The 16,270-nt window shown below is 46.1% G+C and overlaps 1 protein-coding gene across 1 annotated transcript in view; it reads right to left on the reverse strand.

The window, feature by feature from the left end:
- MANEA (mannosidase endo-alpha) overlaps positions 1 to 9,775 on the reverse strand; it is a 37,907-nt gene extending 28,132 nt beyond the window's left edge. Inside the window, exons 1-2 of the mRNA XM_019520194.1 lie at positions 9,668 to 9,775; positions 3,507 to 4,092 (exon numbers count right to left, since the gene is read on the reverse strand). Coding sequence (XP_019375739.1) covers positions 3,507 to 4,092; positions 9,668 to 9,775 — 694 coding nt within the window. The remainder of the gene's footprint in view (positions 1 to 3,506; positions 4,093 to 9,667) is intronic.
- Positions 9,776 to 16,270: the final 6,495 nt, after the last annotated feature.

Raw genomic sequence — 16,270 nt, forward strand, 5'->3', positions numbered from 1 at the left:
CTCAAGCAGATCCCGGGACATCATTCTCCTGCTGTACTCGGCCTTGGTGAGGCTGCAGCTGGAGTACTGCGTCCAGTTTTGGGCTCTGCAATTCAAAAAGGATGTGGAAAAGCTTGAGAGAGTCCAGAGGACAGCCACACACATAATCAGAGGTCAGGAAAACAGGCCTTATGATGAGAGGCTGAGAGTAATGGGGTTATTCAGCCCGGACAAGCGCAGGCTCAGGGGTGATCTGGTGGCCACCTGTAAGTTTATCAGGGGTGCTCATCAGGATCTGGGGGAACGAGTGTTCACCAGAGCGCCCCAAAGGATGACAAGATCGAACAGTCACAAACTGCACTGTGACCGGTTCAGGCTGGACATAAGAAAAAACTTCTTCGCTGTCTGAACCCCCAAGGTTTGGAACAGACTGCCACCTGAGGCGGTTCAAGCGCCCACTTTGAACGCCTTCAAAACACATCTGGATGTTTATCTTGCTGGGATCCTACGATCCCTGCTGATTTCCTGCCCCTGGGGTAGGGGGCTGGACTCGATGATCCTCTGGGGTCCCTTCCAGCCCAAATGTCTATGAAATCTATGAAATTATCCAATGGTAAAACCCATGCACAGATTGCAAACAATGAAGGGAATCCAAGTCTACCCCTCTCCCTCTCCTAGCCTAATAAGTCAGAAAGAAGCTAAGATAACAAAATCAGATGACTGACACTAGAATGCTATTTGGATCTTAAATAAGCCAGTCACAAGGTCTAACAAAACAGGAATGATATATTTGTTAAACCTCCTACATGTAGACTGGTCAGAAATTCAACTGTGCCATTTTGAAGAGCCACAGACACATACAGTAATTCAGTCAGAGGACTGTGAAATCAGAAAAGAATGCTAAACAATAAAGCTAGAGGAATACTTTAGGCCTCTTGCCTCTAATTTTATGAGAAATTCAGCACAAGCTAAGCTACTGGAAAAGGGCAATATATGGGCATGTAAAATATGGGGAAGGTGGATAATCGAAGGGCACTGGAAAAGGATATAGATAATACATAAGAAAAAATAAATTATTAACATGTACCTAGAATAGGAAGCCTGAAGAGAAACACTGAATGTTCTGGGCATTAGGGAACAAATAAGTAAGAAGACAAGACAGTATAGAGAACTAATATATACATTCACTTAGTCTTCACCACACAGGATGTTAAGTAGATACCAATAACAACATAACAAAGAAAATGACTCTCTCAGTAAAGATTCTGAAAGATAGTGTATATTATACCTATTATTAAGCATAGCCTGTGAAATTGCATTTTTGATAAAATCCTTCATAATGAAAATGTTATAATGGAGGTGAAACATAATGTATTATCATGGCATATAAGATGCCTAAGAAACATATATAGGCTAGGGACAGAAGTTACACATAATTAATCATCAGAAACTAGTTTAAATCTGTAACAGAACAGAAGTTCAGTGCATATAAACCAGTTTCAAAATGGCTGAAACTGGTTCAAGATAAACTTGGGTGTATGTAGCATCAGACTTAACTGATTTAGGTCAAAGTGGTTTATGAAACTTCTGTCCCAGACCCCTTCCTGGCTCAAGTTAAATCAGAGTCCTCCAGCATCCCAGCATGCTTTGTGGTCCTGGGCTGGGCTATCTAATCCAGAGAGCAGGGCTAGTGCCACCCCTCTGCTCCCTAGCTGGAGCAGTGAGGGCTGGTTCACTGGCTGCCCCAGGCAAACCCTGGCTGGGGTCTGGGGCCAGGGAGGGGAGTTAAACTCACCCCCCCCCCCCAAGTACAGAGCTGCCCTGCCCCATTGGCTTACTTAGTGCTGGGTGTAACTGTGGATTACAAATTCCAGAAACACCAGGAAGAGGAAGTGATGCACAACTCTGTAACGTCCTGCTGCTGTGATTGTGGACTACAAATCCCAGAGACCTCAGGGCAGTAGGAAGAGGAAGCAAACACAGCCCATGCTGGCTATGTGCCAGAGAGCTGTCCTCTAGCAACCCTGGCTTCTGGCTTGAGACACTGGAGGCATGTGGCTGCATTTCCTAAATCAAAAGTAAATGTCTGTTCATTTGCTTATGGGTTCAATCTTCACACCTTAAACTAACCAGCAAAGACTAAACCAATTTGGCCTTGGGTTTTTTGACTGTCTGTACTTAGCCAAAAAGAACAGATCAGAAAAGGTCAATTTTGTACAATCAAAAAACCAAATAGTATCTCTCTAACATCTACACTAGGACCAAAGTTCTTTATTATAAGGATAATGGATTGGGAAGACGAGCTGAAATTATTTAGGTTAGCCCAAACTTGACAAAAAAAATCAGAAGAATTTGTATGGGTGAATAGACAAAATGACAGTAGAAAAAATTCTGTTGAAAACCATAAGGTAAAATCCGCTTGAAGAAATAATTTGAATGATTTACACAGGTTGTTGAGCCCTAAATCAACTGCAGTTATTCAAGTAAATGAACAGGACACTAGCTGTCTTGTTTACACCAAAAATATTTTTCCTCGCCTTGCCCTCTATTGCTGATGTTCTCCAGTATTTTAATCATTTTATAATACACGTCTTTTCTGGGCCAGATAAGATAACACAGTGCTTAAAAATGATGGCAACACTCTGGAACCCACATATGGAAATGCTCATAATACTGGTACCACCAAGGGGTGCAGCTGGGAAATTTCAAATGTCCTTTTCTTAAATACCAGAAGGAGAAAAATAAAAAATAAAAAAAAGAAAGAAAAACAAGTCAGTATTAACCAGATATCTTTGCTGAATACCCAGCTAATGTAAAAAATGGAAACAAACTGTTGAGAAGTATAAGGCTAGCAACAGAAAATATTACATTTATGTAAAACCAACTAATTTCATGTCCTTACCTTGCATACATGGAATTAAAAATAAATACAATTAACTTACAAAATTCACTCAACTAAACATTAAGGAGATTGAAAAGTTAACAGGTTTCAAACAAGAATTAGACATTCATCAGAATATCCACAATTATATTAGATAGAAAAAGAACTGTAATGGCTACAACCCCTGATGCTTCATAATACAAGTCAACTATTAGGTGATGAGGTTAAGGGAAAAGTTCCTCTTTGGGCAGGTTATTCCAGAACTGTCTGTTATAGGATGTTTTGAACCTGTACCTGAAATATTTACAACTGATCTTCTCAGAGAGAAAATATTTGACTAGATGGATCAGAACTCTTATAGCAATTTATACTACTGTTCTATATTGTAAACCAGAGAATATTGGCCATGCAGTAGTATAATATATGATAAACAATGCTATGCGTAAAATCTCTAGTCTCATATCTACTCTACTGTACCCACTTAAAACAGTGAGAAAGATAATAAGTTGAAAACTGAAACAAGCCATTTGCTAAATAAAGAAGTTTCCATAGCTACAGGAAAATAGAAGAGTTGGGCAATCCTGTTTACTCAAATATGTAAGGTTAACAAATGAATCTGAGATTAACAACAAAAAACTTGCATTACCAATGGAGGCAAAACGCATTTGTTTCATGTGATCTTCTATGACAGAAGGGTCTTTGGAGCTGTAAGTTCCAAGTTCAGGGTAAAAACTGGATCCAATATCATCAGGAGGACTGTGTCTTCCCTTTGGATAGTTGTTTGCAATTTTGGGATCCCAGTGTGGCAACAGAGGATGGTTCCAATGAATATATTTACCATCAAACTGTGGATTCCCATACCAGCTGTAGTAGAATACATGAAAGTTATAATTAGGAGAAGGCAATTCCTCTTCAAGCTTTCTTTCAGAAGCCATAGATGCTTTCATATTATTAACTGCAATACTGTGCAAAACATTGGTGTGCATTATGTTATCTCCCTTGGCATCATTTTGTGGATTTTGCTTATTTTCTAAGAGTGTTGTCCGTTGTTGAAGGTCTGGTAAAAGACCAAGTCCAAATGGATCCCCAAAACCAGCTCTGTCAGGTCTGAGAGTCTTCAAGGCCATCATTATGGAGCAAATAAATAAAATAAAAAGTAACAGAATGACGCATGTTCTTCTGCGAAATCTTGCCATGATGTCATAGTTTAGTGTCCAAAAACAGGTTTTGAGCTGCAATTAGTTAACAGAAATATATTTTAAATATTTATTATCTACAATTTAGCAATATTACATCTTTTCATTCAAAAAATAATCTGCTAATGTACAGCTTTCTGTGAGAGAATATTTCAGCTAGTTCCCAGAAGTGAGAAAGCTTAGGTGTCTAAAATTTATAATGTCAAAGTATTTGGACAGTGTATCCCTAAATATATAAAGGGAAGCAATTTGCTGAAAACTAATAAGCAAATCAAATAGGTGAAACTGAGTTCTAAATCTAACATTGCTGGCACCAATTCCTGTGCCAGGCTCATAACTTCTTTCTCCAGATTTTAAAATTTTGGCAAGATACAATGTTTGGAGTCCAAAGGCCTTCTTTCAACAGATTATTTCATGAGAATTTAAACTTTCAATTTGATTTCCACTATTCTACTTTCCTCCCTGACAGATGTACTCTAATGTCCTTGCCAATCTATATATTACTTCAGTTTGAGGGCATTAATGATACAGATTTTTACTGTTTGAGAATTATTTGATTTGTGTACATTGACTTGGTTCATCTAAATCCAATGCCTTTGTTTCTTTCAACTTAACTCAGCTGCTACAGGCTTTCAGCAAACAATGTATGGGTTTGCAAGTGATTAATTGCTTCTGCAATTATTGCTTTATCCCTTGTCTGCTGTGTAAAGGGATCTCATGTCCTCAGTGATTATGGACTATATTTAGAATGCACATCAAGTCTGTTAGTTGGGCTCTGCTATTCTGTACCGAAAAATTGCTCCTTTTTATTCTTAACTTGACATTCTATCCATCAAGGTTCTTCTATATACCGTTACTGTACCAAGATTTCCCTTTTTTAATTCATTTTTTCCTGAGAACATTAACAGTGTGTCCATATGTTCCTTGTTATAGTTTAAAAGAAATATGTTTCCAGTGCTGTGTAGTATACTAGTGGTAGCTGCGGAGGGAGGGGGTAGAGGCAAGTAATATACATACAAGTCTGATTTCATTTACTAGTTTTGGCATATTTGTCATACGATGTTTCTTTTAACTATTACAGCAAATTTTGTACCCATTAACATGGTTGCGCTCATTGCTGTCAAGTTTTAATTGTTAGGCTGAGGTGCCTTCCACAATGTAAAATGGGTGGGTCTAACAGTCAGTTTTTTATCCCAACACTACACTGTAATTTGCCACTTTTCCAGCTCCATTGGTGGCAGCACTAGTTTAGAAGCTGGTTCCTGCTAGTATACCAATTACTACTCTATCCAATCCTGATCTAATGATAATAGCACTGGACAAACAAAGGTCCTGGACAGACATAACACTTCATGAGCATCAAACGCCTCTGAAGCACTTGAAAGGGAGAGCAGATTAACGTTCTCCAAAGTGTTCCAAAAATAATTCTGGAAGAACCAACTACTATTTGGAAGCACTGCAAAAAGAAGTGCTTTGTGTTAAGTGTGTCTGGTCTTCAGAGCATGATGGGGGTTGTCAAGTCTTCCTGCATCTTCCAATAGTGCCCCACAGTTGGGGGTGGAGGAAGCAGGAGAGCAAGTCAGACAATCAATGAGCACTCTGCTATGTTCTCAGCAGTCCTAGGGGCTGGAAAACAGGTATCTTTGAAGGTCTATCAAAGTCCAGTCCCCCAATTCTGGTAGGGGGAGGGAAAAACAGGGCCTTTGGTCTCCCAGTTCTGGCTGGGGCAGTTAGTGAGTGTTTGACTTTCCCTGGCAATCTGTGGGGGCAGAGACCAGTGCAAGGAATTGTTCTCTCCAGCTACAGAACTAGGACACTGGGGGGTGAGTACACAACAGAGTCCTTCTTGGCTGTTTGCCCTGCCACAGGGCTCAGCAACCCCTTCCTAATGCTTCCTAACCGGAAAGGATACCATTGCCTGCTGTCAAAATGATTTTAAAACACTCCAGCTAGGGAACTGCCAGGTGGAGGTGTGGGGGGGTTGGAGGGGGAGGGAGAACTGTGGGGGCAAGAGGAGGGAGAAGGGCAGCTGTCCATCTATCTATAGCTAAAGTGGACAGTATTCTGAAGCACTTTGAAAAAAGTTATGGTATGTTCAGGGCCAGTTTGTCTATACTAGGAGCTCTATCACTGTGGTTACTCTAAAGGGTGTAGGTCACATATTCATTTGCAATGGTTGCAAATCACTGGAATGTTGTGAAGTATTAAAATGTAGTACAGTTCAGGGCAGATACAGGCTCATCATGCACTGATTGTGCTGCAAGAATTCCTCAGTATGGCAAGTATTCCTCAGTATTTCCTCACTATGGCAAGTATTCCTACTTTGCCATAGTGGCACACTCCTGTTTTAGTGCACCGCTATGGCAAAGTAGCAGCACAATCTAACCATGCCCTGAGTGCATGACACAGCATGGGCTGTTACTATGCCATGCTTTAGTACTCCCAAAAGGAAGTACTAAAGCACAGCACCATAGCAATGTCACCATATGGCAACGTGTAGATACACCCAAAGTGTTTCAGGTCTGTTGATCTTTATTTCCTCCTGCTATAAATAGATATCCTGAAACTTCTCACACCACAAAACCAAAAAGGTCAGAATAGCATGAGATGTTCAGGAACACAAATAGTAGCTACGTTTGTTAGCAGAGTTCTACCTCTTTTTCCGAATCTTAAGTCTCAGTACCATATGGAGTTTTATATAGGCCATTTATTGTTCTACCTGCTTCTTAGCCCAAACCTTTGTCTGCTTCAGTAGTCCTCAACCTTTCTGAACTGGAAGCACCATAACTTTTGTGGACTGAATGGCACCCAATTTGAAAAGCTACTGTATTTACTCAATTAGCAGACATAGTCCCCACCCCTCCCCTATATTTAACATGGAGGGGAAAAAAATCTCCTTGCCTTACAATTGAGCACGAGGCTGTGAGGAAACAGGCAGCTGCTGTAGCTCCAGCCTCAATACGGGGTTAGGGTTGGAGCCAGAGCTGCTGCCTGCCCCCCACTCCCCTCTGCCACGGCCTCTATATGCCCTGCCACTGCTCCTGCATAGCCCCCTAGTCCCCCCCCCCCCGACACTTCTTTTCTCTCCCCACTCTGCCACACTCCTCCTTACCTTTGCTCTATGCCAGCAGGCTCTATTCTTGCTGCAGCCTGGAGCAGCCCAGGCCCTTAGCAGCATCACAGAGCTGATGCTATTGCTGTGGGGCTGGGCTGGAACAGTAGTGCTAGTTCCATGATGCTGTTACAGGGCTGGATTAGAGCCATGCTCCATGTCTCAGGCTACAGCAAGGATGGGGCCTGCCAGCGTGGAGCCAATTACAAGCGGGGGTAGGGTGATCCAAGGCAGCAGGTAGCAGAAACAGCATGGAGTGGAGGAGTGGGAAACAGGGGAAGGAGGGATTGGAGCAACCCGAGGCAAGCTGCCTGAAGCCTACCACTTGACCCCCACCCGCTGCCCCATTACTGCACCCCCACCTGCCCTACAACTTGCCCCCCCAAGTGTCTCTCACACTGTCCATCCCACCACCGGCCCCATTAGTGCCACCCTCATCATCTCCCCCCCTCCCCTGCAGTAGTGGGGGGCAAATTTAAGATAATCCTCCAATGACTAGATTTCACACATGAAAAATTAAAATTATTTATAAACTTTCTGTGTGTAGAATCTAATTATTGGTGGGGGATGGTCATCTTACATTTAGGGTCATCCTGCATTCAGGTAAATATGGTAAATACAAGAAGATAAGTACAGGTTTCCCTCGATTTATACGGTATGTGAGTTCCTGGAGAACACCACATAAATCAAATTTGCATAAAGCAAACCCACTTTATAATGTAAGAAATAGGGATAGGTTCCCATGTCAGCTGCTCCTGTGGCCGCTCCAGCACGGGCTGGGGTGAGTGCTGACAAGTGGAGCCCCGGACAGCGTGGGTCGCGGCACTCAACCCAGCCCCGGCGGCAGCAGCCCCAGGAGCTGCTAGTGGCAGCTGCCTGCAGCCACAGGGCTGCAATGTGCCCTGAACCCCCCAGGGCTCTGCCTGTCTCCACTCATCCCAGCTGCTGCTGCACTGGCCCAGGAACAGGTGATGCCAGCTCCCTGTAGCCACTGGGCTGCACTGTGCCCTGGTGCAGGCAGCTAGCACCGGCAGCTAGGGCTGGGGTGAGTGTCAAGCAGCCAGGGCTGGGGCAAGTGCTGCGCCCCACACAGCCCAGGCCTCCACTTGTCTGCACTCACCCCTGCCCGTAATGGAATGGCCCTGGGAGCAGCTGACACCAGGGCTGCAGGGAGCTGGCATTGCCCACTCCTGGAGCAGTGCAGCAGGAGCTGGGGTAAGTGGGGACAAGCAGAGCCCCGGGGGGTTCAGGGCTCAGTACAGCCCAGCGGCTGCAGGCAGCCGGTGCCTCCCAGGGCCGCTGCAGCCAGGGCTGGGGTGAGTGGGTCCATGGCCCTTCCCCCCCGGCCCCCAAACAGACTTACCTGCTTGGGCAGGGTGGCATCTATGCTGATTACATAAGAGCAAATTCACATACTAAAGAACCCACATAAAAATCGAGGGAAATCTGTACTGTCATCTGCAAGAGGGGCTGGGCCTTGCCTTGGCAGTGGGGGATTGTCCAGGCAGGGAAAAGCCTGAGCTTGCTCTTATCTGCTTTGTTTCACTGCTGATCACCTTACCTCCTCACACCTCACAGCACCCTTCAACAGATCTGGTGGCACCTCAGGGAACCCCAGCACCCTGACTGAGAATTACTGTTCTACTTTTTCCCCCAGACCTGAGGAAGAGCACCTTGTGCACAAAAAGCTTGTCTAACAAAGTGGTTCCCAAACCTTTTAGGCTGTGGACTGGGAAACTGCAGTCAGGAAGTGACCAGAATACTGTGGAGCAGCAGCCAACCCTTTTTTTATATTAAGTATAAAAAGTACTAACTATAAAAAAAAAAAAAAAAAAGTGTCAGCTGCCGCTCCGCAGTACGCTGGTCACTACTGAACTTCCAGTCTGGCAGCCAACCCTCCTGCAGACCAGCAGCCAACCCCTTACAGCCCGGTACCTGGGGTTAGAACCTCTGGTCCAGCATGTCTTCCAAATAAAATCCTTGCCCCTCACCTATTTTCTGGCCGGCTGCAGGCAGAACAGTACCCAGCACGAAACGCAAGTGTATCACTCCTCACTGAACCGATCGCATCACGTGGCCAGTGTGTCATCACCCCCAGCTTTCAAAAACAAAAACGTAAGTGATGACAACTGGGATACAGCAGCAAGACTGATCTCCGGGGCCCCAACAGGTGTCACTCTGTGCGACTGAAAAAATCATAACCATTAAAAAAAAGCGCTTAAGTCCTAGCGGGCGCCGCCAGCCCAGGGGCGGACCCATCCAGCATCCCCTTCTTGGTCCCTACTGGAGACGCGTGTTATGAACAGGCAGGCAGCGCCCGGCGGGCTAAGGCGTCCCCGCAAGAGCCACGAGCGGGTCCTAAGGCGCTGACAGGCGCCCTCCTCCCCGCACCGGCTCGGGACGCGCCACAAGGGAGACGTCGCAGCCCCGGCCCCTCAGGGAACCGGGAGTGGGGCGGGCGGGCCGGGCACGCCCGTGGCCGGGGCAGCCGTTACTTACCGTCCGGGCCGGGAGGGGGAGGGGCGCGCAGCTGTTGGGGACTGCAAAGTCGCGGTTGGAAGCGGGGCTGGAAAATAAAGAGCCGAGCTGGGCCCTGCCAATGAGCATGCGCGGAAGCAGTGCGCAGACGCAGCAGCGGCCACTGAAGCCACCCCCTTGCTCCTGGAGCCTCGTTTCCACTGGGGGTGGGGATTGTCTTGTCCCGGCCCCGCTGAGTCGGCTGTGATGCCGCGCTTTGTTTTAACCCTTTAAGTGCAGCGGGCCCCGCGGCATAGGCGTGCGACGCCTCGAGGATTTACTGCTTGCTCTTCGTCAGCGCTGGGGCTGTTGCCTAGATGGGCGATGATGAAGGTACCGGGGAGGTGTCGTGTGGGGAAAGCAGGTGCTTGAGCAGCTCAGCGGAGTCTCGAGCCTCTGGGCTGCAGGAGCTATGCAAGGGAGGCGTGAGGAAGAAGGAAGTCACCCCCCACTCGTGCCCCCTTCATTTTCCTCACTTAGCTCTTACCCCAAGGCTGCTCAGCTTCTTCCTGACTGCAAAAAGCCTAGCCTCCAGCCCCATTTAGATCTGCAAATCTTAAGCCACCCAGAGGTGTGGGGCACCTACAGCTAAAAAACACCTTCTAGGCTGCAGAGCTGCCCCTTCCACTTTTTGTGTTGATTCATTTGGTTGAGACGTCAGAGATATTTTATGGGGAAAGAAATGAATCAGCCAAATTTAGATCACGTGAACTATCTGCCTTGGGCTGAAGAGGTAAAAACCTGCTCTGTGCTCCACGCCTCACTTCCCTACTCTTATCCTTTCATGCATTGATTTGAGGTCCTTGAGAAATGCCTTCCTGGGGGATAAGGATCCGTGCTCTTTCAACACTACAGCAACGTGCAAATCCTATGTATGGCATAGCTTGAAATGAATGCATTAGGAGAGTCTGTAAATATCCATCTAAACTAGTCTCCCCTTGTGCGGAGTGTTCGTGTGATGGAAAATTAATTCAGGATTACCAAAACACTGTGTACATACTCTTGGCAGGTTGACAGACAGCCAAAATGTAAGGTGTTTGTTTAAGCATGAAAATGGGTTATTAATAAAGAAATGGGTTATTAATAAAGAAGTCATATATTTCAACTGGTCAAAAAAAGATAACTAAATATGTACTGCTAGTTTAAGCTACCATTTGATCTCCTTAGCACTTAGTGTTTGTATGTCCAGCTGTAGGTAATTGTGATGTTTCTTATGAAAAAGAAAGTGGAGAGCTGAATATTAGTCCTTTGTCCTAACCGAGCTCTCAAATAGACGTGTTTCTGCAATGCTGCATGGATGCTTTAAAATTCCATCGTGGATTGCTGGATGTCATTTAGCCAGGGAAAAACCTGTCCCATGGCAATTGCGTGGAACAGAGCCTGTCACTTAAATCCATGAACTGTGTAATAAGCTACAAAGAAGAATGTGGCACTTTTGAGTTTGTGAAATACCTTATGTGCTTTAGTTCCACATCCTCAGTTTCTTATTCATTTGTTCAAGAAATCTGAAAAAATCTTTTCTGTTGAAAGAGATTGGTACTTTCACATTTAGGTTGCTCGAACCATGTAGAAATAATTGGCATTGGAGGAGGAGGCGGCCAAGACCTGTTTTGCATTCATTTCATAATACCATATAATTATAATGGTGTATTTGTACAACTGTAATATGTAAATTTGGTTTCATGTATCCCATTCATGAGTATATCAGGTATGCTTTACTGGTATGCTTCTGCAGAGTAGTGAAAAGGGGTTGTTTGTAGTAGACAGATGCCATCTGGTCCTAATGAGATTACTTATAGAATCAAAGAAAAATACATAGTGTTTTTCTACACTAACAAGACAAAGAAAGAACGTAAACAATTATTGATGAATGCTTTCATATACGACAAATTGGCCTGAAATAAATTGTTCCTTTAGTTAAATAACATGATTTTCTATATAATGAAAGCATTTTCTCCCATAACTGTCAAAATGTGTTGAATTCCTGTGGTGTGATTTGCATGATCTTGTAAGAACTTCTCATCATCCTGAGAGAGACTGAAAAAATGAGTTGCATATAGTGCCTGAAATTCTAGCTATACCAAAATTAATAGCAAAACTCCCACTGACCTAATTGGAGACAGGAATTCATCCCGCATCTTTACAACTAAGAGTGAAACATATCTTTGAGGATTTCATAGTGGATACACAAGCAGGACAAACAATATATATAGACAATATACAGTGAATAGCTCCCATGGTTTTAATTGAATTCTAACAAAATTGATGGAAACAACTGTTATTAGATATTTCCTTTATTGTTTTTTCTCATCTGAGCATTCAGATGCTATAACTGCAATGCCTGTTTTTAATGCAGTTCATGGTGAATATTGATTTTTTTTATCATGAATGGAAATACACAATGAGTGAGTCAGGAATATCAAGTTCTAATAATAAATGAGTTTCCCTATGAATGGGCTGGAAAACCAAAAAGTGAAAATCTTAAAACTTGTCATCCATGCTATTGCTGGCCTCAAAGTCACTGTTACAGTTACTTTTATTTTCTTTAAAATAATTAAAATGTTCATCCTATTTTCTTGTGACCTTTATAGGAAACATATCTCAAGTTTTCCCCATACAATATGGGGGAACTTTGATTAAGCTTGTACAACTTATTTGAAAAGAATTCTTGTACAAAGTACTGCCAAGTAGTAAAAGAACACCTGAAGCCCTTAGCTTGAATACATTGAGTATGCTTAAGGTTATATAAGTGTAGAAGTATTTATGGGATCCAGGCTTTAGCAAGTACCATACAGTGGGAAAGTAAAGGAATCATTAAGATCATCTCTGGGCCAAAAACAAACACAAAAAACTGCTGTGAGCAGAAGTAAATAATCAGATACATAAAATATTAATAATCTTTAATCAAAAAGTAAATTAGGGGTGTCCTGAAAAAAATAGCTAAAAACCATTGAATCTCTTAGCCAAGGTGAAAGGTACTTGTGTTACACCAATTGTGGTAAAGCTACAATTTTAAGGAATTCAGCAACTGTGTACTGTTGAACAGAGCATTTCACTGAAACAGTATCTGTTAACTTTCTATTTACATTTTTTTAAGTGTAATTTACTTTCTCTGCCACGTGTAGGGATCTAACCATGAACATCACATGCTCCTGAAGGCTGGTGGGGGGCCCAGCCACCTCCCATAGGTGGTGGGGATGTGGCAGCGGTGAGCTCCTGCAGGTAGCCATGGTGGTGTTGACCACGGGGGGCAGGGGAGCTAGTGCTGACCAGCAGTCAGTGACCTCCCTCAGATGCCTCTGGCAGCGACCACAGTGGCCAGTGGCATCTGAGGACTGCCCAAAGACACCGGTGGCAGTGTCGGTGGTGACGGGGGGGGGGGGGGAGGGTTGATGAGGGGCAACCACCTATAGGCACCACCACCAGCATTGGTGATACTTTTTGCAGGGGGTGCATCGCCAAGCTCAGGGGGTGTATGTGCACCTGCGTGCACCCTCTACACATCACCAATGGAGCTACCTAAATTGTGCTGGAAATGTACTTCTCAGTGGCTCCTTTAATTTTGCTCTTTTTGCTGTGTCCTTTGTCCACTGACAGTAATGCCAACTGTCACGAAACCATCACGAGACTCGGGATTTCAAAGTCAAAATAACTCCGACTTGCAATCTCCAGATTCAACCCTCAGATCTCCAAATTTTCCTAGTTGGTAAGTGGAGTGAAAGGAATGGGGGAGAGGGAAGAGGTCAGGGGTAGATTGAGACCCCAACAGTGAGGTAGGGAGTAGGGTAGGGGCAGGAGTGAATGGGGCCCTGGAGCTGGGTGAGTCATCCAGAGGTGCTGGGGAAGGGCACAGCTCCTCGCAGCAGCGCACACCATTGCGGGAGGCATGGCCTGAATGGGGGCCTGTGTCCCCCACAGGGCAGAGGCAAGCTGCCTGCTGTGGGCTGGGGCTCTGCACCTGCTGCTTTGCACCAGGAACTCAGCCACATGATGCCATTGCTGCCCACTGGGCAGGCAGGGAACGTGGGATGTGTTAGTCATGCAACACATCTCCTGCCCGCCGGGTGGCAGGAGGCACCCTGGGGTCACATGGCTGAGCTCCAGGCATGGGGAACACATGCCCCCCATGTCTCCCTAGGGATGTGCGTTGCTGCAGGGAGCTGCACCCATTCCCCGTGCCTCTGGACAACCTGCTTGGGCCCCTGGGCCCCATTCACCCCTGGCCCTGCTTCTGCCCCACTCCCTCCCTCACCATGGGAGCCTCGATCTCCCCCCCTGCTGCTTCCCTCTCCCCGTCTGCCCCTTTCCCTCCACTTACCAGCTGGGTGCTGTCTGTGTCTGTCAGTGTCTGTGTGTGTGTCTCTGTCTGTTTGCTCCTCACTCCCAAGCCACAGCCTGCCCGGCCCTGCTGCTGCTTCTTACTCCTGACCCACAGTACCCTGCATCCTGCCAGGGCATGTGGGACCCTCCCTCCCTGAGCTCCAACCCCCCCCCACACACACACACACACACCCCCATGGCCCCCAACACCTTCACAAATAACTCCACACACCCACTTCAAAAATATCATCTCATGATTGACATGCCAATCTCTTGATTTTTTTTTAAGAGTTTGTCTCATGAATTTTGGCACGGTGGGGTTGGCTATACTGCACTGCTGATTGGCTGAGAGGCCCTGGTGGCCCCAGCGCTCATCGCTGTTCAGTTTTGCGGCCAATTAAGATCAAGCCATGAGAGGCGGGGCTGCCAACCACAGTGCAAAGTGTACTTCCGATACGATTTAGGTACATCCCTACCCATGTGTTAATTATATTTTCTTTTCATTCCCGAATCCACTGTATCTTGTCTTTTCTCTCTCCATAGTGGTATTTTTTTTTCTAAGTTGTCTTCAGCCAAAGTTGTCCTTCCTGTCTCTCAACTTCCTTCCTCTTTGTTTTCAAAGTATTTTTATCTCATTTTTTTACTATGATTGTACTAGCACTAGAGTGTTCCAGCTATAGTACTATCACAGAGGAAGGAACTATCCACATTCTGAGAAAATGGCACCAAGGGCCTTGTGACACTTTATACTGTGAGCAACACAAATGTTGATGGTTGTTAGTGCTAGCTGGAGTTTCGAGCAGACACACTACAAAGCAGCAGGGGCCTGGAAGACTGAAAGGTAACAACCTCCTCCTCCCATTCTGGGCTTCCCTCTTGCCCCCCACCCCTGAGGCTCCCCACTGCACATTGAGGTCCCCCCTACCTTCCCCCCTCCCGGTCCCTGGGGAATTGCTTACCTGTGGCTGCCTGCACTGTCTGTCACAGGAGGCAGGGTAACCCTTCTCTGCCTGCTCCCCAGGACAGAAAGGGCAGGTAGGTTCAGGTAAGCGGGAGGCAGGGGGAGAGTGAGCAGGGATCTGAAGTGTTGGGGAACGTGGAAGGGGGCAGTGGTCCTTATCTGTCCAGCAGGGGAGGGAGGGGCTGTTTACAGTAAGGCAGCGTTTCTCAACCTTTTTCACCGCATGGCACACTTACATGGCCTCCCCCACCCCATGACACACCGGCCTGGCAGTGGGGTAGCGAGTGGCCACAGACCCGGGGGATGGGGGGGGCAAGTGGCCAAATGCTGCAGAGAATGGGAGGGAGAGGGAGTGGGGGAGATCGGGTGGCGAGTGGCTGAATGCCATAGACTGGAGAGGAGGCAGGTAGTGAGCAGCAGAACGCTGCAGAGCAGCGGGAAGCAGGTGGCGCAACGTTTGAATATCTGGCTGGAACCATGCCCTCTGTCTGTCTGGCTGTCCGCAGAAGCAGCAGGCGGGGGGGCGTGGTTCCAACCCAAAATGCTGCGGCACACCTGTACATGCCTGATGGCACACCAGTTGGGAGATGCTGCAGTAAGGTATAGCCATCTTAGTGCCACACAAGCTGGGTAACATGGATCAGAGATAATCCTGCCTTGGAGTAGTGCAACTTTGAGCCCCATAACAAGTGCTTAAAGCCAGTTTCAGGTGTTAATGTGTGGACTAGCCACTCAAAATGATTGTGTGACAAGGCCCTTACACAATAATTTTGGGCAGCTCCTGGAGCTCTTAACACCTGGATTGTCTGCACATTAACACCTGAAACTTTTTTTAAGCACAGTGTAAGCATCTTAAAGCTATGTCACTCCAGGGCAGGACATTTATCTCTGATCCGTATTACCCAGCTCATGTTCCATTAATGTGTGGCCACTCCCCACAAATGAGCTGCCCAAGTTGCAGTCCTCCAGCATCCCAGGATGCAGTGTTTCCTTCCCCATCTTCCTGTTCTATATGAACAAAATTTCCACCCCATGAACACTGCTGTCCAGCGGGCAGGGCTGGCACCAAGCCAGTTCTTCCTCCCAACCCCCAGTGATGCAACCCCATGCAAACAGCCTGCAGAGCACAGGCCAGCTAGTCAGATCACAGGGCACAGACAAGTCTAGGAGTGGTGTCTGTGGAAGGTGGTAGGGGAACAAGGTAGAGGGCCAGATCAGGTCTCCATGATCTGGGGCTTCCTTCCCAGGGTAGAGGCAGTAGCTCCTCCAGAAGTGCTTTCTTTCCCTGCTCCCATCTCCAAGCC

This window comes from Gavialis gangeticus, unplaced genomic scaffold (genome assembly GCF_001723915.1).
Source record: "Gavialis gangeticus isolate Ggan-Ray unplaced genomic scaffold, GavGan_comp1, whole genome shotgun sequence".
Lineage (NCBI taxonomy): Eukaryota > Metazoa > Chordata > Crocodylia > Gavialidae > Gavialis > Gavialis gangeticus.